Consider the following 23,224-nt stretch of genomic DNA (forward strand, 5'->3'; position numbering starts at 1 on the left):
TGTAATCATTGTTGAAGGAGGCATGATGTGGCTAATGTGTTGGGTATCAGATGTTAAGGTCAGGACATCTAGCCTATGTTTGTTTACTTAGACAGGAATCTTTGCTCCACATTCTATCTGTTCACCCTAAGGTGTATACTAAAATTAACACTGTACATTGTAAGTATCGGTGACATTATTACTGCTGAAATTAACCCTGTGACAAACAAGCATCCCATCAAAGGTGGAGTACATGTGTTGTAGGTTAAAATGAATCCCAGGTTAAAATAATTTCAACCTACAGTAGGTTGATTTGTATTTTCCTTGGTTTCAGATGTAAATTACCCAACCTTAACAAAGGAAAATACAAATCAACCTAGGTTGAAATCATTTTAGCCTGGATTCATTTTAACCTACAACACATGTATAGTGTTGCAATACTCCTTAAGGTGCTTCTTGCTTCAGAAACCAGGTTAAACTCTGGGCATGTGGGTCACCTGTAGCTCAAGTGCAAGTTTACCAATAGTCAGTGTTACACAGAAATCTGCAGAATGTTTATCCACATAATGTTACATGTATTCGTGATTAAATAGTTTAGTTTACATTGTTCAATAACAGTCTTGTGCAACGTTACAACTGTACCTGGTTGAGAACATATGAGGATCCTCTACTTACCAGATCTTGCTGTTTGCATTCTTTACAGTTGCTAAACATAAGCAAACAATTTCAAGAGTTCTAAGAAAATGCTGCCAGGTTTGTTTTAATTTCTATGAAATAAAAGCTTATTCATGAAATCGCATTGGCAATGATTTGTTTTAAATTATTTAAAACAAATCATTGCCGATGCAATTACTGTATTTGCATTGTTAAATTTAATTGTAAGGTACTTGAAGTTACAGAGCAGCTACATCTGTAACATCTATCAAATTTATGAATTTTAACCATTTGATTTGTGAGTCATGTCAGGGAATGTATTTCTAAAACCCTTAGATCTATAGGTGAAATCATTAAATGACAGACAAAGCAGTGAAATGAAAGCAGAATGTATACTTTCCCACAAAAAATATTCCTAGGATTGTTCTTAGTAGCATTTCATTCCATTTTTTCAGTTTTGTTATTTCTTTTTTATTCCCAAACCAGTACCTAGGAATTCAAGTGTCCAGTGTAGAGCTTTGTCTCAGAAGCAAGCACGGTGCACTCACTCAGTGTACTCTTCCTGATGGGCTGCATTTATATGCAAGACCTGATAATGATTGGTAAGATACAATGTAAATAGACAAGGTCCAAATACTAAGAGGTAATAAATACACACACACATAACTAATCAATGAATGATCAAACAACTGGCCATAACTGACTCATAACTGACTTACAGCATTTCATCAGTGGAATGAATTCTTATGTAGGTAAATTCAAGTACACATAACCTGAATCATGCAGTAAAGAATGATGATTAAGGCATATTTTGGACCAAACATCTTTCATAACCATTGCCATGTTACTATCATGAACAATCTAAGCAATGTTTGAAGTGTCAGTTTCCTTCAGTTGATAAAGCAGTAACAGTTTTTAACTCGTGAATGCGCGTAGCGCAATGGACGAGTTATAGCGATAGCTGACTTTTGACTTGGTTGGTTGGTTGGTTGGTCGGTCGGTTTTGTCGTTAACTTTCGGGCGTGCGCAGTGAATGAGTTTTAAATTCAATTAGTGGAAAAAAACTCGCGAACATTTATTGTTCACGGCGCATCAGGAAATTCTTATTCAATATGTAGAGAATAATTTGCCGATCATTTAGTGCAAGAATGGAGATTTTTCGTTCAATCTGAGCAAAGTTACAAGTTTTGTCAGTTTTTCAGAAAGTCCGGGGTCGTAAACTCAATTAGTGAAAAAAAAAAAAAAAACGTGAAAATTGTTTTTCACGACGCGTCAGAATTCTCTCATTCATTCCGTAGAGAATAATTTGACAATCATTTTAGTGTAAGAATGGAGATTTTTCGTTGAATCTGAGCAAAGTTATAGGTTTTTCCGGTTTTTTCTACAAAGTGCGGTTTCTTTTAAGAATTAAAAATAATTTATTTTAGAAATAATTTAATTAAAAAATAATTTAATTTTTCAGTTTTCACGCGAAAGTGGAACGTGCCATGTCACGCATCATTGACGTCGTAAACAAAATTATGCAAATTTCTGGTGAAATGAACACTTTAAGATCTTGTCAGCTTTCATAGAGGTTTCAAAGGGAAAAAATGTTTCATTTTCGAAATTTACAACTGGTAATTTAGGGGAAAGCAAAAGGACGCGGTCGATAAATAATTCTTATTTAGCAAGAGCTTCTCATGATACATTATTTTTACTTGAGGATTGCGTGGACTGAACTCCAAAGGAAAAATTTCACGCATTTATGTCGGGCATGAAATGTAATGCGATACTTTGTTGAACATATTTCCCTTTGTGAGATCGGCTTGCCCTACAGTAATTTTGTAATTTTAATTCCCAAAAAACCTTCACTTGCCGGGCAAGTGATGGTCAGAATCCACCAGCCTGTTAGCAAAATCCAGTAGCCCCGGAGTATCGGAGACTCGAATTTGCATGACGCAGCTGCACATGGCGTGCTTCTATGAACTTTGAATAAAAAAACAAGTGATTTTTTTTTAATCGGCGCATCAGAATAATCTTATTCAATCTGTAGAGAATAGTTTGACAATCATTTTTATAGTACAAGAATGGTTATTTTTGGTTGCACAATCGGGCGAAGATATAATTTCTTTTAGCTTTCAAGGAAGTTTCCGTAGCCGTCTAAATTTCAATTACTATGTGTCATCTGCATTCACGAGTTGGCTCACAGGAGCCTTTGATTATTTCTGCAGTGATTACTATGATAAGCAATATTCTGATAAATATTTTATCTATTATTTGTCTCTCAATTGGTACAATAATTCTGTTAAATTACATGATTGTAATTTTATGTTCATACAGTCTTCTCATTATTGTTTCAGTCTGTTTTCTACTTTGGAGATAAGCAAGATTGCAACAAAGTTATTCAATGCTAAAGAGGTACAGGTTCATTAAAAATTGTTGCTATTTTGTGGGTTTAATGGTAACTTAGAATATAGCTGTTGACCGTGAGTAGCAATTTTTTGTGCCTATTCAATTTGCTACTGGTTTCATACACATGTTGCAGATCTTACGCTCGTATAGCTGCTTAAATCAGAACACTCTGTACTCATTTCATTTTTGTTTGATAGTAACAAATGAGTATCAGTAGAAACAACAGTTACTGCATTAGTTTAGGCTCCCTTCAACCTATTATTTAAAGTGACCTCCTCTTTGGGATATGGGGCTATCTAACAGAAAGTTCATACTATAAGTCTGCAGTAAAATGTTTTGACTTAAGTTAGTGGAAAGCAAGGTCAAACAACAACCGTTTGTGTATACAATTAATTGTTTTTGATATAATTAACAATTAGACGGCAAGCTCGAGGTTTCTATCGGCTGATAGTTGGCGATGGGCAAAGCCCCGAGCCAACTATCAAAGGCGATAGAAACCGAGAGCGAGCTGTCTAATTGTTTTAGCATACCTCAGTGATCGATCTATGAATCAAAAAAATCTTTTTATTTCATAAATTTTGATATATTTGTGCAATGATGCATGCTAAATCGTGCGCGCTCTGAGAAAGTGCCGTCTATCGATCGATAGACGGCACCTGTGTGGCCAATCAGATTGCGCGTTACGCGATAGTCGGTCACTGAGGTATGCTAACTAGCATTAGACATTTTTTCTTTCTACAAAGTTTAATAAGATCTCTAGTTATCCATGGTGCTGAGTCACTTCTTTTGCCTGTATTTTGGAATGCAATCATCAACTGCGGTGAAGAAAATGTCTCTCCATGCTGTCCAATTAAATATCATTCTTACTAACCATTTTGTACTTGTACCAGTGATTTTTATCCGCATTTTTTGTAATTTTTTAATATTTTTAAAAAAGTTCAGTTAGGGGACCTTTTATAGGGATAACCTCACAGTCCTCCTTTTCAAATGTGTATCATGTATCATGTTTATGAGCATATATGTATTTGAATAAAGTATTATAATTATTATTATTAATGTGATTTATCCTGATACTTTTTCAGAGTGAATCCACATCAGATCCTTCTGCCGAATTATCATGTTCTCTTCTCATGGAAATTTCCCTTGTCCCTTTAGAAAGTTTCAAGTTTCTGGTAAGCTGCATCTTTCAATGGTAACTGTAGCTTACAACAAAAACCACTAAGTCAAAGAGTAATAAAATGGCCAAATGTTCAACTTAAAGTACAGGACTGTTTTCAATTAGGGACTGGGTTACAACAGTGTGTTTCCAAGGAAGGAAATTGAGATACTGAGAATCAAAGCAAGAATATGTGACCTGGGGGAGATTTCATCTTAAACCTCTGGATTAGATCTACCAGCACGCTAATTGACTGACCTTCAATGCTATTTGGGAGAACGTTGTGAGAATCAAGGTGTTAAGTTATGGCAATACAGATGAGCAAGAACTGTTGCCAACTAAATGTAGCTCTCTCTTAGTCCTTTGAGCCCCCAGTGGGGCATAGGGCCGCAGCAATGACTTCTTTCCACTTGTCCCTGTTCTTAGTGGTTGCCTGCGCCAACTAAATGTAGAGTCCACAGTAATTCTGTGGAACCACTGGTCAAGAGCCTCCAATCCTTAGTGAGCATTTAGGTTGGGAATCAGTAGAGTTGTATTTAGTTTATGATAATCAACGCAGAATCAATGGTTCCATCTTTCTTTCTTCCATATTCTACTATGATGACCAATGACCCCTTTCACAATATTCTTCAGACTTGTCATTATTTGGCTCAATAATGGAAAATACACTCCTGGACTTCAACTTTCTTTACCCATTAAAAGGAAGACACCACAGTTTCAACCTTACTGTTTATTATTTGAGGGGATCTGGCTTAATTCCTGCCTACTCACACACTTTTCCTGGCAATATGTTGTGTTGGCCTTGTGGCTTTTGAAGCTGTTCTTGCATTCTTATGGCAGCCTTCTTATTTCCTCACATTTGAAACAAGGTCATGTTTGGCAATGGATTAGTCCAAGTTGATTATGGAGTACTAGCTGAGCAAGTTAAGGATCTCTTCTTTCTGTAAACATCATCTTTTGTTCTGCATTCTCAAGCCCCTGGCCACTCAGGCAGTGTCACATTACTTCAGTCTATAACTATCTAACACAACATGCTGTTAGTGATTATAATGTATAGTGATCCCCTGCTGTGTGAGTTGCTGCAGGATGCAGTCACTGTGGTAAACAATCCATATATTAACAATCTGGTGAATTCACACAGTCCGATCAATAAGAAGAAAACTATTATTTCTTTTACACAAAAAAGTGTTGGTCCTTCTTGTCGAGGCCTGGAACCATGCATTCAGCTAACTCTCTCTTATGTTCCTCTTTGGTTTTCAAATTCTACCAGTAACTTTCTATAAACTGTACTTATGTGTTGCAACAAAAACTTGTTGATCAGTCACTACTCTCCTGAGCCAGCTTGATCACAGAAATTAGAGGCTGTTGTCAATCATTCCATTTATTAATTGTTACATTGCTAGGTATCAGCTCAGTTTTGAGTGTTTTGCTGCATACATAGTCCTCTCCATTGCCATGGCTAGTCATGGCTGTGTATGAGGCCAATCAGAAGCAGTCTCCCTTATTTTGGGTTTAAGATCTAGATAGTAAATGTTTCAGTTGTAGACTCATTGATCTTCAACTTTATTAAATGTTTAAGACTTGAGCAGCAGCTTCTTTTTGATCCTGTTGCTTGCCGCCATTCTAAGAACTGCAGCTCCAAAACGCATACAATGTCTGTTATATGTTACTGTACCAAACCTCACAAAGAAAATTTAAGTATGAGCCAGGGTGTCCCAGTTACAGCTGCCTATGAATTAGTCATTCTTTTATGGTTGGGGTTTGTGCAAAATGAGCTGAATTCGAGACTTGTACATACTCTTTCAACATTATGTTAAATTAACTATAAGCTAAAGATACAAGCTAAATCCTTGGTAGATGATTCAGTTGTATATGAGCTGAAATACTCTTTTAATTTTTAATTTTATCTTCACTGTAGAGAGCCTCTATCAAGGTGAAGAATGTAGACATTTTGCTTTTAGGGGGTGAGTGACAGGCTTTCAAGTTTTCTCTGATGTTTTAATTATTATTGCGTCATTTCTACCTGCAACGTACAGAAATTTTGTTTACTGGCACACAATCGTACCAGCACTCAAGATGAAGAAATGAATGCACATTTATCTTTTCAAGTTTATTTATTATGAAAATTTAACTTTGAACAGGTACAGCTGTAACCTCTAACATCTCATAACCATTTTCTTTTCATTTTCTTATCATAAAGGGTTAGTTGGAGAAAAACCAAACCAAGCTGTCAACAATCAAACAGAAAATAGAGAAATTGCATCAGCTATGGTGAAACCCATGACATGTACTGAAATTCAAGATAATATTTCTCGCTTCCCAGAGGTAATTAACACAATAATTGACATATCAGCAGAACTATGTAACTGTAAATTAGCCATGTTGTGTTGCACCACTAGTAGTGACTGGATAATAGTACTCGTCTGGTAATTATGATTCATTTCATTAGGTTTAAATGATGTTTGCATGCATTCTCCCAGACCACACCCAAATACACAATCATTTCTTTTAGATTTTAAAATTCACATATTGTAAAATTAATGTTTCATTGCATCAAAATCTTTCATATAGTTTTGATAAACTTTTCAAACTCAAACTTCTAAGTGAAAAGTAAACATTTCAAAATCTTCAATCCCTTGTCTTGCCTTCTTTTTCTTCTACATGCCACAGTTTAACATATATCTACTGGTGTTTAATTAAAAGCTCAAAGGAAGGTAAACGGTTTCAGGCAAACAATAGATTAGGTAAATTTGGTTTGTTAATAATCCAGGTCATAGCAGGTTAAGTCATTACAGCTTTGCAGCAATACTTGTAATTCCCTAGTGATAAGACAGGATAGGCCTGACACAGTACTGAATGCACTTTCCTTCAATCTACAATCATGTCTTGGGTAATTGAATCCAGGTGTTGGTTGTAGTTTAAGTTCCTTAATAATAATAATAATAATTCATTGACGTGCTTGGGGGATGGTCAAGGGATGTAGACCTGACAATGAGGAAGCTCTTTGGCAGCAGGGGTTATGACGTATTGAGAAGGATGCAGAAGGCTACCATCTCGAGTTCTCTCAACATAGTGAGAACTTTCAAAGCTACCGTCAATTGACTTTCCTTTAGGGAATAGCGTAGAAGCACCATATAGTTTTTGTATTAGAGAACTTTAAAATTTATATTTTATGAGATTTTTATATTTTATCGCTATTTTTTTTAACTCAGCAGTTTTCTTTTTATAGTTCTTTAAGATCACATAGGTTACGCTGCGCGCCCTATGTGGTTCTATTTTAGCATACATACGTTTTTTAACTGCAAATAATAATAATAATAATAATAATAATAATAACAATAACAATAATAACAACAACAACAATAACAACAATAATAATAATAATAATAATAATAATAATTAATAATTTTAATTTAACAAGACTGCAGAACTAGTGGCCCTCTTCTTTGTGTACAGGTTTTTTCTAGACCTTGGTTCTCCAGTTTTCTCTCTCCTTATATTAGAGATGTAGTTTGGTTTCAACTGCCTACACAGTTGTTTTTGATGTGGCTTTTCTCTCTGAACATATTTTGTACCATTATTTTTCTCAGAGTGTTGAGCTTGCAGTAGATGTCTCCAAAGTCACATTTTTAAAGAAAGAAAAAAGGTATAAATTACGTGTATGTTGTTCCACAGAACATTCATACTCCCCCGCGGAGGTTTTTTGACTTGCCCCCTCCCCACATCTCCCCTGGAAATTCCAGTTTAATTGCTTTATACTTTTCTTTTAAATGTTTGGCTTTTGAAACTCCCCCCCCCCCTTGGAATTTCCTATAAATGACAACACCCTGGCTTGGGTATGGATATTTTCTGGAACCTAATGTGATGATTTGTAATGCTGCCCCAGTAAGCTGTTTCATAACAACCAATTTGGTCTGAAAGCAAGTTCATGTGTTCAAATGTATAAACTTCTTGCTTGGCTGTTCTTCTCATCAACATTTCACTTATGAACATTATACATGTATGCAAACACAAACAGTGTTAATGAGTTTACTTAGATCTTGGCAATGTGTGAAAACCTTCAATTTAATGTAATCACAAGCTTTTGATTCAATTTCAACAACAGTAACACGACGAAAATACTCAAAGTTTTGATGAAACAAATCAAGATGGCGACTCAGTTCAGATCTTATTGTCTCAGCGCATGCTCAGTAATGTTCGCATTCTGATCTCTCTTGCCGGCTCAAGGTAAGTCATTCAGCGGATTCCACATACTGGGGGCGGGGAAGTGCAGCAATTCGTTTGCTTCTTCCGAGAGTTTCAACCTGTGGAATCTGCTGTTCGGTTTCCTTAAAGTGTTCTTGTGGGTCTGCTAGTGTGACTTCCAGAGGATACAACAGATGAATGGAGCGATTAGTGACTCCAGTAGTTGTCTGAATGTTTGCAGCTCTGACTCTGCCATCGCTACTGCAGATAACCCCCTTGATAATAGCTAATTTCCAGGAGCTCTGTGAAACATTGTCCTCATGGATTAGAACAACATCCCCTACTTTGATGAACTGGTCACGTGACTCTCGTTTCTTGGATTGATATGCATGGCGCTCTCATAGTGAAGCCAAGTACTCATTCTTAAATCGCTGGACAAAGTGTTCATACAGCAATACGCGACGTTTCATGACTTTGCTTAGCTGATTGTGATCATTGAAATCGTCATCGTCCAGCTCGTCTGGATCAACTGTAGGGTGTGGCAATGCAGACACATCGTAACCATAGAGCAACTTGGAAGGCGCCAGTGGCTCTGGATCATTCACATCATGGGAAACATAAGTGATTGGACAGTCATTTACTACTGCTTGGACCTCGTTGATGAGTGTTTGCATCTCATCAGATCAATTAAGGCACGGTGAAGGACTTTCTTGATTGACATCTTCACTTCTCCAATCAGACGTTCGTACATACCACCCCAATGTGGTGACTTGGCGGGAATGTGCCTCATCTGAACTCTCTTCAGGGCGAAATGACGCTGTACTTGCTGATTTTCCACGACTTGAAACAACTTTTGAATTTCCTCATTGCCTTTCACAAATGTCTTAGCATTGTCACATAATATCAATGATGGAGTTCCATAAACAGCACAGTGACGTCTGAATGCTTGAAGGAACTGATCGGTGGTCATGTCATTCATAATCTCCAGGTTAACATTGCGAGTGGTGCTACAGGTGAAGAGGCAAATGTAACATTTCTGTGTCTTGCTACCATCCTTGACAATGAAATCGATTCCCACTGTAGAAAATGGCTTCACCTTATTCAGGCGGAAATCAGGCAAAGCAGGTGAAGGGGGTAGCTTGAATGGTACACCCACATGGTAACGGCATCTGACACATCTTCGCAGTATCTTTGTCACCTCCCCTTGAGCTCATGGTAACCAAAATCTCTTGCGTAATGCAATGACTGTCTCTAACTCCTGCATGGAGTTGTCTCTCGTGAACTGATCGAACGAGCAGTGTTGTGAACTGATACTTCTTGCCTATTGGCATCTCTATTGAGCATGGCGTGCTCAAGTCTCCCGGGGGCAACTAGAAGGCCACATGGATTAAGCTTCAGATTAAACTGTCGAACGAGGTGGGGACGCGTCTTGCGTGTGAACCTTGTTTGCACCTGCAGCAAGTACTCTCTTTCTTGACGGAAATGCTGTATCTAATGAGCTCGAAGGAGGATGACTTCCGCGTGTGATATTTCTGATGCGGTAGGAACTGGGACTTCCAGCTGGATGACTGATAATGGTTCCTGTGATAAGCGAGTCTTGTCGCGTGCTTGTTTCAGGTTAAAAATAAATCTCAGGACATAGGACATGGTGCAAAGCAACGATTCATACGTCTTAAAGCGTGCGACTTCAATCAGGTTTTGCAGACTGCCGATGCCGGCATCAGATTGCACCGAGTCTTGGTCATAGGCTTGTGCAGCTGCGGCTGAAATAGAGCGGTCTTCCACGAGACCTGTAGTACTCCAAGTAGGCCAAAGAGAATGGTCAGTCAGGCATGGAGGACCTCTCTCCCACAGTGAGGAATGCTGCAAATCTTCAGAAGTACAGCCACGGGACAGGATATCTGCAGGGTTGTCTCCTGAACGGACGTGCGACCAACTGGACAAGTCAGTGAGCTTTAAGATTTCCATCTTCCGGTTGCGGGTAAAGACATTGAGTGACTTGTGACTGAACAGCCAATGGAGGCAAATTGTGGAGTCTGTCCAGTAGTGTGATGAGATTGAAGGAAAGTCCTTTGCAAAGATCTCTTTAATTGTGACACGGAGCCGAGCACCCAAAACCATGGCAATTAATTCCCACTGGGGGACAGTTTGTGCATGTTTAGATGAAACAATCTTGACCTTGGATGCAATGAACTTGACTTTGTCGTTTTGAACGAAGAAGACACAACATCCAGCTGCGGTAGTGGGGCATACATCACAGAAGACATGCATGTCAACAGGCAGTGTCTTGTCAAGGTCTAGATAACGTGGAGTGATAAGCTCAGATGCCTTTTCAATTTCACTGGCAACCCTGTTGTACTCTTGCTGTCAGGTTTCGAGGCTCTGTTTATCCTGGTCCCGGCACCAATTTGTGAAAACCTTCAATTTAATGTAATCACAAGCTTTCGATTCAATTTCAACAACAGTAACACGACGAAAATAAAACAAATCAAGATGGCGACTCAGTTCAGTTCTTATTGTCTCAGCGCATGCTCAATAATGTTCGCATTCTGATCTCTCTTGCGGGCTCAAGGTAAGTCATTCAGCGGATTCCACAGCATGTGGTTTCTCAATTATTTTCCGCATCTGTCTCAACTTATAGCCAAAAGGTTTCAAATTTCTTGTATACATTGGACTGGTATATTTGCTTAGCTAGGGTCTCGACTTGCAGGGAAAGGGGTAGTTTAGCCTACCAGCCACTTTGCACTATCCTCCCAGATTGCTTCTCATAATAAAATAGAAGAACAATGATCACAGCAAATGTGAGATTAATCATACTAATCTCAAGAACTTGGTTTGTTGCAAGGTGCATATGCTGGAAATGGTCCCAGTAATTTATTGATCTGTTTAAGGATGGTGCGTACTATTGTTACTGCGCATATGTTCTGCGCATCTCGAGATACTCGGGTTTCCTATGGGTGGTGCCTGCTAATACAGGAATATTTTTGCGTGGTTTAAAACTATATACGGAGAAAACAGAACGTAGCATGTGCTCTTGGTATCCCAAAAGAAAATTGGGGATAACCATGCATTTTTCAGAGATAATTAAGCTTCAATTTAGAAAAAAATCCCAAACATTGCTTTATATTTTGGCACTTTTTAGAAATATTGTTGCTTAATTATCTCTGAAAAATGCGTGGTTACCCCCAATTTTCTTTTTGGATTCCAATAGACCTTGCTAAGATCTGCTTTTCCCGCATAGTCATAAACCGCACAAAAATACTTCTTTATCATTAGGCACTGTCCTTAAGTCTATCAATTTGTTTAATTTTGTTTCTTCAGAAAACTCATTCTAGAAGTGAGCCAAATAGCCAGCTATCTTCATACTCAGAAGTCTCTGGATAGCAACTCACAGGATTCCTCTCAGTGTGATCTGAGTATACGAATGTCAGGTATATGGGACATGTTTATTGGGTATTGGCAAGATCACCAACTCTTCTTTCTTGAATAGCATGTTACTTGCAGTCTCCTTAGAAATGTAACCTGCTTTGACTTATCTAATAGGCTCAGAGATTAAGGACAAACCATTTGTTAATTAATTATAGTACTACAATTAAATCCTGGAGTTCTTTTACGAATTGTTGACTTATGAGGGCCCTTGATGTGGTTTTTAAAGAGTCTGTACATGTTCATAAAAGGGGTCCCAGGATACTTGTCTGTGAACTTTTCATATGCTACATCTTGTCTGATAGATTTAGGCACAGAAGTGTGAACATGTGGACATAACTTTTTTGGTTGTTTGATTTACTGGAGAGAACATTTATGATCATTTTTAACTCACAAGTGATGTTTGTACTTTCATTTCTTTCTTTTTATATCAACAGGAGTTATGCTAACAAATACAAAATGTTACAGATTGTGTGAATTAAACAGACTTAGAGTCACATCTAAGGTACAGTGGAAAACTGTAACTTACACCAATACAGTGTGTTAGCTATAAAAGGTTGCTGCATTTCAAATATGTGTGTATTTGATTTATGTCACCCTGGAAAAACCACATGTTCACATGTGACTTTATGGTACTTTATTTTTTATAGTTGTCTTGTCATTATGGCACCATAGCAGTGGCATCCATGCTGTACATCGAGTCAGTTCGCTATGCCCACATCCAGGAAGAGTTTACTTATTGGCTAGAATATTTCAAGTCCAGGAGAAGACACTTAAAAGTAAAACATGCCCCAGAAGGCATGCCTGTCCTTCAAGGGTTTGTACACCTGTTCTGAAAATTTTAGTAGCTATATTGTCTACTTAAGGTGGCCGAACACAGTTTGTGCGCGCTTTACAGATTCTGTTAGTGATGCTATTAAGCGCGCGCTAGGGTTGTGGTAAGCAAATACTATCGATCCCTCGATTTTATACCAAATGGATCACAAAGGCGAGTTTTGCTCTTAAATTAACCCAGTTTCTCGTTTGTGAATCCTTCTTCATTTATCACCGAACAAAGAAAGTGAGTTCAAGAAGAGCTGCGCCTTTTTGTATGCTTTTCATCTCCGCTGAGAAAACCTACTTAAAAGCCGCGCATGCGCATTTGATAAGAAAATTGTGACTGGTTGTTTTAATGGAAATGAACGTTACTGTTTTTTTAAGGAACCGCTCGTTTTAGAATTTCGTGAAATTTGACAAAACAGTAGTTCTCTAAAGGCGTAACTTGCCTACAAACAAAAACCAAAATCTAACAGATGGTATCTTCAAATAACATTAAAGTGCTCCTGGAACGAAAATTTCATTTTCCATCTTTTTGTATTTTCGTGTAGAATATGACCTTCTTACTCATGTTACCAAATTTCAATCCTTTACGGCGATTGAAAGTATTTTTTTTTAGCTTTTTATTCGAGATTTCACGGCTGCCATTACTTGGCCTTGTTCCGGAAGTTAAGGCTCAAATACAGGAAGTGACGTCATTGGCTCAACACGAAAAATTCCACATGGCTAATTTTCATATGGATTCTACTTCATAAACTGTATTCTGCTTTTGCGAACTAAATAAATAATAAAAAGCTAAAAAAAAAAAAATACTTCCAATTGCCGTGAAGGATTGAAATTTGGTAACACGAGTAAGAAGGTCATATTCTAACGAAAATGCAAAAAGATGGAAAATGAAATTTTCGTCCCAGGGGCACTTTAAAGTGCAAAACCAACATTTACAAGAGATCTCTCTGTTAAAATTAAATGAAAGCAGCATCGCTTTGTCAGTATATTGTTAGTTTTTCTGGATACAAAAAATGGAAAAAATCTAACAGTGCATTTTCTAAAAATTAAGGAAAACCATTATTTGTGGATGGTTAATAGCTTGCTGTATTGCCACGGCAACGGCACCTTGCTCAACAAGAAGTATCAAAATTTATTCCTTCTTAGTTAATCTTGCACCATGCTAATTTCAGTTGTTCAGAAGTAAGTAGTTTTCAAATTAATAATGTTTACTAACACCTGTATACTGGAAAACTGTATTCAGCCACCTTAACTAAAGCTTAAAGCTGTAGAATGTAGTTCTGTTGTAGGTACATGTAATTATAGCTCATTCATCTTTGGATATAGCCTACCATTATCATTTTCTGGGAAATCTTGTCCACCCTACATTGACTACAGTTTCTGTTGTTTCTCGAATTTTCATATCACTACACTACATTATTATCAGTGACTCTGTTAGCCAATCTATTGTCTTAATTAATTCAGTGGAGCAACATGGTGTGCCTCTCTCCATTACATGTTGCAACACTTTAATAGTTAAAACTCCATGTTCCTTTGTTCATTCCCTTTCTTAGAGGTATTCCTACATCTTCTCTCCAGTGCAGTTCTTTTTCCTTTTTCTAACTTTTCTTGAGTTGGCACAAAATCTTAACAGACTAACAAATACCTGAGGGATGTGATTTAAAAGTACAGCCCAGGATCTCTGGTACCAAGGGGTCTTCTGACAAATTAGTGCTTCATTGCAGGCCCAAGCCAGGTATTTTGTCAAGGCTCCCAGCTGAGTTAGAGATCACAGGCTCTGTGGAGGTGACTGATTGCTCCACGAGTATGTTTATTTCTGGTCCACTTCCAAATGAACAGCCTCTTTGTCATGCAGTACTTGCCTCCCTCATTGTCAATGGTAAAATGTCTGCACAAGGTAACAAGTTGAATTTCACGATTATTTTTCCTAATGTGTTGTTCCAGAAGATATCCATACCCCTACCCCCACAGAAGGGTTTAATGGTTTCAGTTCCCCCATACATAAGGATTTGTGTAAACTTCATACTTTTCTTTGGCTTTTAAGACCCCTCTCCACCTCCGAATTTCCAGTGACCTTCCTTGGCATGGGTATGGATTTGTTTTTTGCAACTACACATTGGTTGCCAATTATCAATAATTGAGATGAAACTGCAGTTAAATTTACACTGTATTAAATTAAACATTTTTGTTTTCTTTTTATCAACTGTACAGGTATGCAGCAGGTCAACTCAGGAAGAGAACTGAGGTAAATAAATGTATTTATAATGATTGACTTAGAAGTCTTGTATAAAACTTTGAATTTCATTGTAAAGAGAAGGATGCAGTTTGTGATGTTTCTGCTCTCTGCTCTCATAGGTTACGTTCTTTTGAGTCTATTCTTATTGCAATGAAAGAGTGACCAGATAAAAGGATACCATTTCCGATTTCACACTATCCGTTATATCATGACTAAACAAAAGTCTTCTGCAAAACAAGAGAATTATTCCTATATTTCTCCACAAACTGATGCATTCTGTTATAATCTTTACACTGCTGTTAGAAGTAGAATGGAAAACAAATGGTGTTCTTCTGTTTCTGAAAATGGAACGGGTCCCCAGTGACTAGAATTTACACTGTACTATCCATGTTACATATTACTAGGAGCTACCACTTCTGATTTTCATGAATAACACATAATTAACTTAATATCCTGTTTGATAATATACTCACCACAGGATACTGCATTTTCAATCAATTTGAATGGCTCCTCACTTGAGGTGTATGCACTGTACTGTCCCTACCAGATGTTATTGACAATGCCCATGTTGATGTAAATATGACCCTCAGAAAATTGAAATTTTATTCCTAATACAAAAATTCATGTGTCCCATTGGCTATGATTTTATAAAATGCACCTAATTTTCATGGAGTGATTGTTATGAGAAATAGTTTCATATATTCCTTTCCTACTTATTTCTGGTCTGCAGCTGTAGTATAAGAGTAGAAAACTCATACCTGCACATGGACACCAGCCAGAGCCTATTAACAGATGGTTCTACCACCAGTTTAGTATCCAGTACTTCACAAGACTACCTCTCCCTTCTCCCAAGTACTGCAAAGCATGTGTGGGGTAGAGTGCTGGCTCTTGGAAGCTGCAGTGTTAAGGTAAGAAGACAAAATGGTTGCTCAGATGCCAGTCCATGCAAAGAAATGTCTGGCCTCTGAGAAAAAAAAAAAACAGTTCAAGGAGTTACACGGCTACCAAGGTCATAACATAGTTTGAACCAATGATCACATGCACAAATTTTACCAGTTGCTGCATTGGTTCATGTTATTGGCTTTTCCTTTGTTCAACCCCTAACGGGTTACAACTTAGAAGTAAAAAACTGTAGCCTGTGCTTTAAGATTAATGGAGTGTTACTCGGTATTTTTGGTCTGGAGCTGGATGCAAGTCTCTTTGCAACCATATTTCATTTATTGTACAGCATCAATGAAATAGAAAAACCCCTTGGCTATGTCTAATTTATCCAAATAAAGAAGAAAAAAATAAAAACTGCCTGACTTACATTGATTGTAGGAAAAACCCTTCACTAGTCACTACCTGAAGATTCATGACTGTTATCTCATCTCCCAGTATTGTTTTGAGCGAACAAAGTGCTTCAGAGCAGATGTGTCCTTTCCTATTTTAAACTTGCTCCATGTTAAAAGCATTCTTACTTTGTCAGGTGATAGTTCTGACTTTCCATAATCAGGGCTTTCAGCTCTCGCGGATAATCCGGGAGTCTCCAGATTTATGTCTGTAATCTCCCAGATAATCGACAAAGCTTTCTATTTGTCATAGACTCGACTTTCTGACAAGAAAATCTTAAATGTTTAGCATTTTTTCTGGTACTACCCCCTTCCCCCCAACTGAACCCGTGAATTTGGCCTTGATGCGACGCCTCTACAAGGCACTTGTTATTGCTGGGTGGGGAAGTCATATTCTGCACATTTGTAGACGTGTGAGGTTGACAGCCCTGCATAATTGCCAGCCTCCTGAAAATGATTAACCCCCAGGAGCTTGATAAAGCAGTCATGGTACATGTATCTTAAGTGCTGTTCAATGGTTGTTTGCTATAGTGTAACACAGAAGTCATGGAGTATGCTGGAAAACCTCTTGATGTGAAGGTGACTGGTGAAGCAAGCTCACTGGCTGTTGAGTGGTCACATGATGTGTGTAGATTCTTGCTTAAGTGGTTACCTGGTTTGGAGTTGAAACTTTTCAAATCTTCTCAAGTATCAAGAGAGGGCAAGAGTACTTATGACAAAAGCCTTGGTAAGTATACACAATTCAACCTGATTTTCCACTTTATTATGTGCTTGTATTTTTTTTGCCAGGGTGTTTATTCCAGATAAGAGCATACGCCACTGTTGTTGGTAATGGAAATTTTTGGAGCTGTTAGAACCACAGATTTGAAAAAGCTGACTGCCATGGAGATTGGTAGCATCGAAGGGAGGTTTACAAGTTTTGTGGCGACATGTTTGAGAAGGGATAGAAAAAGCATAAGAAAACAAAGATGCAAATTAAAACAAATCAAAGACATCATCCAGACACATAAAAAAGAGTTGAGAAACACATTGGTGGAATTTAGTGTCAGTCTGAACAACAATCCTTGCTATATAGAGGTGTAACTAAGCATCCTATCGGTAGTAGGACAGACCTTTTGGACAGTATGCATACAAACCCATCAAACATGATAATAAACTATTACTGAAAATAACAATTAACAAAAAACTGAATTTAAATATTAAGAATTTCATCAATTATTAGAGAATGTTAGCCTTAAGGCCTTCTTAAAATTTGTTGATGCCATCATCTTCATCCAGTGACTTGGCGTGCACCGACGTATTGTGACTCTGTTACCTTCCTACTTGATACTGAAGGAAGATGACAAGACATGATTTTGTGTAGACTATAGACTCTTCAACATAGCACAAAGAGTTATCATTGATAGGAACAGTTAGGTCAATGATATTTTACTGCTGCAATGCCAAGAGATTTTCAATGCAAAGGAACCGAAAAATGGCCCATTTCCAGTGTAGGCATCAGGCACCATGCCTTTTGGGCCATATGGATACCCAGTGACTTTTTAGCATGCAATTTTGGTTTCAAAGGGGATTCTAGAAACAGCTCTTTGATTATAAGATACTTGGTGCATCCATTTTCATTTGTGTGTCTTGGATCAGAGAACTGTTGTTTTACATTTCATGTAAAAGGGATAAAGCGGTTTACAATAGAAGATGCTAATTTGATAAAAACTTGTTAGACATACTATCGGAAACTATTAAGACCAACTGTTGTAGATGAAACTTGCTGTGACCTGTTTATTAATGCCATTGCACAATGCAAGATGAGATGAGACATACCGTCAGTAACATGGGGGTGTGGTTGCAGTTTATTCAACTGTTACAAAATGTGATTATTATGGTCATTTTAAAGTAGGGCATGAAGATTAAGTCATTATAATGGTGTTCATAGACAATCACAACTTCTAAAGTACAAGAAATTTTAGTTTTGTTACATTGTTGTAACAGACAGTAAGACCAAGGAAGGCAGGTTCTCCCTTTACATAAGCTGTGTATATGGCTTATTAGTGCAACATTGTAAAAAGTACAGTGTCTTTTTTGACTGACATTGTTAACATTTCTTTCTTGGTATGTTTTCTTAATAGTATTGGACATGGATTTTAGGGTATCAGGAGTCAACCTGTTTTATCTTGGAAGACTGGAGGGTGAGAATGTATATACATGTATTATGACAGTTCAGCTATTGAGATTCATTTAAAAGTGAACGTGTACATGCAGTTTCAACTGAAAAATTTACCCTGGATTTTCTTGTAATGCAGGGGGAGCTGATTCCTTCATGAAAAGAATTGACAGGGCTGTAGTTACAGCAACATCTATTCCTGATTGGTCGTTAAACAGTGAAATCTATGGAATGAAACTTTGCCGACTGGTTGGACTGGAAAAGGTATGAAATTGTGATAATGCTGTTACTGTGGAAATCTGAAGAGCATGAAGACTATAATTTCATTTTAACATTTGTTAATTTTGCCACAACCAAGATGAAAGTGTTCAGTGATATACGTTTTGGGTTTGCGCTGTAACACATTAGACCAAACTCAACCCATAAGAAGCTACTGATACCTTCACCCTGCCTATCAAACTTGGTTTTCTGCAATGTTGTGTCTTAAGAGATTTGTTATGATAGTTATTGTCCAGCAGCCAGATTCACAAAGTATCCATACGCTTGCTTTGTACAATAGAGTTTTGTTGGAAAAACAATTCTTTGAATACACCTTAACCTAGGAGGGCTTCCTGGATCTAGCCCAGGCTCTTGATCCCAGTGGCCTGGGAGTTATTGTATGCAACATGCATCTTGCCAGCACTTACAGAAACATAGCAAACCTGTTGGAAGTCACCTTGATTAGTTGAGAAATGTTTTTGTCTGGATGTGATTTGGTAGTAAACTGCACAGTTTCCATGCTGAGCTTGCACAGTTACAAAGAGGAGGTAAACATTCTGGAAAGTTTAGAAACTGGCAGTAGATTTCATATACAGCATCCTCTTTTTATTTTGCTTTTTTTAGTCTTATTCCTATTGTTAAATAACCATAGAATAGTTCTAAAAGAATTTGCCCTGAGTTTTTTTTTTTCATTTGTTTTGTTCTCAGGTGCCATACAGATGTGTTGGTTCTGCAGAATTAGACAATGACCTTGTTACTATACCTGTTCTTACTGTGTTTCATTCCAGTCTCAAGGTAGCGAGCATGTGTGGGAAGTAGGCAACAGATTTAAACATGTTTAGTTTAAACAATACAAGTCATGGGTTACTCAAACTTTGGTGATCTTTTATCTTAAACTTATATTTAGTGGGCCTTTCTTTTGTCATCATAATCACCCTCATGACACTTCTGGGCAACTTATGATCTTGTCATATTAACTTAAACAACTCTTTGATAATGTATTGTCTGATAACTTCACACATGAACATCTTCAAACTGTTCACTCTGACTCTTTTCATTTAATTTCCCCTCAATATTTAAAAATCAAGGCTGACTAGTTTTGAGTCTTGCTTTTTGACGTGCGTAGGAAACAGCATAGTACTGCCTATTCTGTGTCCTAACCTGCTTGTTTCATTATTGCCTTTTATGATGAAGCCTTTGATGATCTCAGTGAAAGAAATCACAGTCAGCTGGGATCCTAATCTGCATATGGCTATTCATGAGAGAATACAAGAGGCCACTCAAGATAGCACAGACCTCAAAGGTTGTGAATGTGATTTAACTTTACCTCTACCAGTCGTACCGCTCTGTAGTTTAAAACATAAAGCAACCATTTCATTTTATCTCTCTTTCACTGCAGACAGTTTACTTCAATGTGCTTTCTCCTCTCTGTCCTGTTTTATGTTTGCTTCAATTACCCAAATAATCCTCTGTGGGGAAGAGAGTTTAAATAGTCTGGTCAATTGTCACATGCCTGGGGTATGGTTGGTGGGTAGTGGTATCTTTTTTCTGCGTTTTGAATGTTAAGAGTCTGGTAATTGTTTGCCACCATGCTAATGCAGTTCACAATTTATGAAAAGGGCAGTGACACATCTAGGCTCCTGCTACCTAGCTTACCACCTGTCTCAAACAAATTGATCTCAATCTCATGCTGCATGCAAGCAGTAACTATTTCAAACCTTTGTCTTGAACAGAAAACTATTTCCGTTGGATAGAGTGTTTTTCAGTCAAGTTCAGTTTATTTACAAAAGGGGTCCATGATAATCATTTAAACAAATATAACAAAAGTATTTAAAGTAGTATCAAGAAGGCCTAAAAGGCCCTCTCAATCTAATAGTACTATTGGTCAACCCCCCTAAGCGACCACTTCTCAGAGGCCAACACCTAGTGCTAGACCACTTTAAAAAAAAGACCAAAATTTTCACCATCAGTTAATCATAACAGAAACCTTGTGTAAGCAATCACCTCTCATTAGCAATTGTGACTACTTTTTATGCCTGTGGTTTGACTTTTAACCTTTTGATGTCTATTCTATACCTTTGCGGCAACTATCACTTAGGATGTGGGTACCACACTGATGCATATGGACAAAACTCTTTTACCTATGATATGGGTACCATATGGATAAAACTGTTATATTTCATTGTCAAGCCTTACAATCTAACAAGCTGTTTCTCAATGAAAAGGCATGCATGACCAATGACCATAACAGTCAAGAAATTAACCAGGGACTACATTGTACCTGATTGCAAGATTTTTCTTGTCATTTGTTTCTACTGTAAATAATTGTTGATTGCTCTTCTTACTTAATCTTTACTTTTTACAGCCATGGTAAAAAGGACCTTTACAAATGAAGACAACAATTCAGACAACAATTCTTTATCCAAGAAAGAAAGCAAACCTGTCCACCTTACATGTGACATTTCGTGGTTTAAACTTCGCATGCAAACATCATCCAAGACAAGGTATGAATGATTTCTTTGATAGAGGCTTGAAGGTTTCTTTCTTGGTCATTCTTTATCCAATATTGGAACCAGATAATATTTAGAATTTTGAGAGCCTCTTTGGAGGTGCAGTGTGGTTTACCAATCTGTAGAGATATTGGAAGGTCTGTTGTTTAGTAAGGGGGCTTGTGTTTACCACAATAATTATTTGTGAAAACATGTCATCCCCCAATAACTATGGATAGTGATCAACAATAGGAATTTAAAGATAAATGCTGACATGCTTCTAAAAGACACATTGGGGGCTAGTTCACACTCAGAGCTACAACGTACCACTCAGCAATACAAAACAGATCTGGCAGTTTGGTATATTGTTGTTGTTGTTCCATTGTGCTTTTTGTGATGTCACTTGGGATTTTGTATGTGGTATACAACCCTTTCAGTATTGGCTGTTTCTGTTTCAAAAATGGGAAAACTTTAATTTGTATTTCATTTTTTCTAAAGCTTTGGTGTAGAGTGCAGAAGCTGTTCCTTTTCATTGCAAGGCAGTTCTTTAGATGTCGCATCAGAATACACTGGACTGGTCTTTGATGAGCTTTCAATATTTAAATTCAAGGTGAGCTGCACTTTTCAGTCTGATGCTCTGTAATAAACTACCTTTTTGTTTTAAAGCACATGCTCTCTTCTTCTGTTTGCACAGCTCAGTTGAAAGGCTTCCAGCAAATGCTGGAAGTCTTCAAAAGGCAGGAGAAGTGGTGCAAAGCTGCAGAAGCCACCACAAAGGGGAGGGGACTATGAGTGAGTGATGGAGGGATTGGAAAGTTTCACCCTGTGTCCTCTGTTATTCCTCGCTATCCAGGGACCCGTTTCTCAAAATTCCTGATAACTTACTGGGCCTGATAAGTATATTTTTAAATGCTTTTATGCCAATTACAGGCGTGGTACTTGGCCAATGTTTTCGTAGTTCTAATTATAGAGATTTTAAAATTTAGCATTCAAAGCTAATAAAAATTGACTTCTGTTGAGAAACCCTTTTTAGGCCCGGTAAGTTCTCGGGACCTTTGAGAAAGTCAGACCCTAGGTGGATGGTAGTTATAAAGAAGTTAGTTACTGCCTTCAATACATTTGGCTTTATAGTCTTTGGCATGACTTAATATGATGCTTGCTTCTGTTGTTCACCATTGTCAATGTTATTTCTTAAGGATATTTTAATCAAGAGGCTTGCACAAGTTGATGAAGTTCTCAGAGTGAGAGGAGAATTCAAGCAGCTGGAAACACAAAGCAATACAACATGGTTTGTTCTGTTACTAATATAGGGGCAGGAATGAAGTAATGATATTTTGTAACCAATATTACATTTAATATAATTGAATGCTGTGCTTAGGACAACATGCTTTAGCTGACATTAAGTAGTAGACTGGTTACCCTTTCCCAAAAGAGTTTCCAATCTGTCTACGTTAGCAAACTCCCTCTATCTTGAACAGAAGCATCTTTCTCTTTGACACTGTTTACAGTAATTATTTACTACTGTTTATTTGAAACTCTATGTTTTCAATTACAAATTTTTGTTTCCCTTGAGTGTTCAAAATAGCAGACGTCTATCTACTACAATGTACATGTATTTTGTAACATAGGATAAGCACAAACACAATGTTTACATAAATCATTTCCAAGTTCAGCTAGTGGATGAAATATTGTACCTTCACTCGGTGACAAGTCAACTTGAGACACCTCACAAAATGAGCGTCTGGTACATAAACCTCCTCCCCCTACTCCAAGTTTTTCCACGGCATGGGTCATCCACTGTAGAATATCGGAAGCAACATTGGTTAGGGGAGGGGGATTGGTGTTGGGAGGAGAGGTGAATAATAGTGTAAGATATATGAAAATAAGCTTAAAATTGTCTCAAGATTTTTACCATTTGTTGTTGCTGTTGAACAGTCCAGTTGACAGTCCACAACAAGTACTGTACTCCCCTTGTTGTCAGCTTACCCTTTAGTTCTTCAATGATAACAGCTCTTTTCAATATTTTTTCAACAGGGTTATTAAGGTGGAAACAACTGAAATAGTTTTTCCCTTCATGTATAACTTTGCTGCCTCAAGAGATGAGGTTAGGTTTTAGATTTTGTTATTTCTAAATATAAT

General features: G+C 37.5%; 1 protein-coding gene across 1 annotated transcript in view; it reads left to right on the forward strand.

Annotated features, from left to right (window-relative positions):
* The window catches only part of LOC146464509 (bridge-like lipid transfer protein family member 2), a 64,766-nt gene that overhangs the window by 3,410 nt on the left and 38,132 nt on the right, over nt 1-23,224 (forward strand). The window contains exons 5-26 of the mRNA XM_085129750.1: nt 683-732; nt 1,120-1,235; nt 2,973-3,030; nt 4,107-4,196; nt 6,099-6,144; nt 6,381-6,505; nt 7,771-7,826; nt 11,687-11,796; nt 12,229-12,296; nt 12,442-12,608; nt 14,338-14,510; nt 14,825-14,858; nt 15,580-15,757; nt 16,712-16,907; nt 18,304-18,363; nt 18,478-18,602; nt 19,305-19,391; nt 19,791-19,899; nt 20,962-21,100; nt 21,584-21,695; nt 22,282-22,373; nt 23,120-23,189. Coding sequence (XP_084985876.1) covers nt 683-732; nt 1,120-1,235; nt 2,973-3,030; nt 4,107-4,196; nt 6,099-6,144; nt 6,381-6,505; nt 7,771-7,826; nt 11,687-11,796; nt 12,229-12,296; nt 12,442-12,608; nt 14,338-14,510; nt 14,825-14,858; nt 15,580-15,757; nt 16,712-16,907; nt 18,304-18,363; nt 18,478-18,602; nt 19,305-19,391; nt 19,791-19,899; nt 20,962-21,100; nt 21,584-21,695; nt 22,282-22,373; nt 23,120-23,189 — 2,261 coding nt within the window. The remainder of the gene's footprint in view (nt 1-682; nt 733-1,119; nt 1,236-2,972; nt 3,031-4,106; nt 4,197-6,098; nt 6,145-6,380; nt 6,506-7,770; nt 7,827-11,686; nt 11,797-12,228; nt 12,297-12,441; nt 12,609-14,337; nt 14,511-14,824; nt 14,859-15,579; nt 15,758-16,711; nt 16,908-18,303; nt 18,364-18,477; nt 18,603-19,304; nt 19,392-19,790; nt 19,900-20,961; nt 21,101-21,583; nt 21,696-22,281; nt 22,374-23,119; nt 23,190-23,224) is intronic.

The sequence above is a fragment of the Pavona decussata genome, unplaced genomic scaffold, assembly GCF_977016875.1.
Source record: "Pavona decussata unplaced genomic scaffold, jaPavDecu1.1 SCAFFOLD_163, whole genome shotgun sequence".
In the NCBI taxonomy this organism is placed as follows: domain Eukaryota; kingdom Metazoa; phylum Cnidaria; class Anthozoa; order Scleractinia; family Agariciidae; genus Pavona; species Pavona decussata.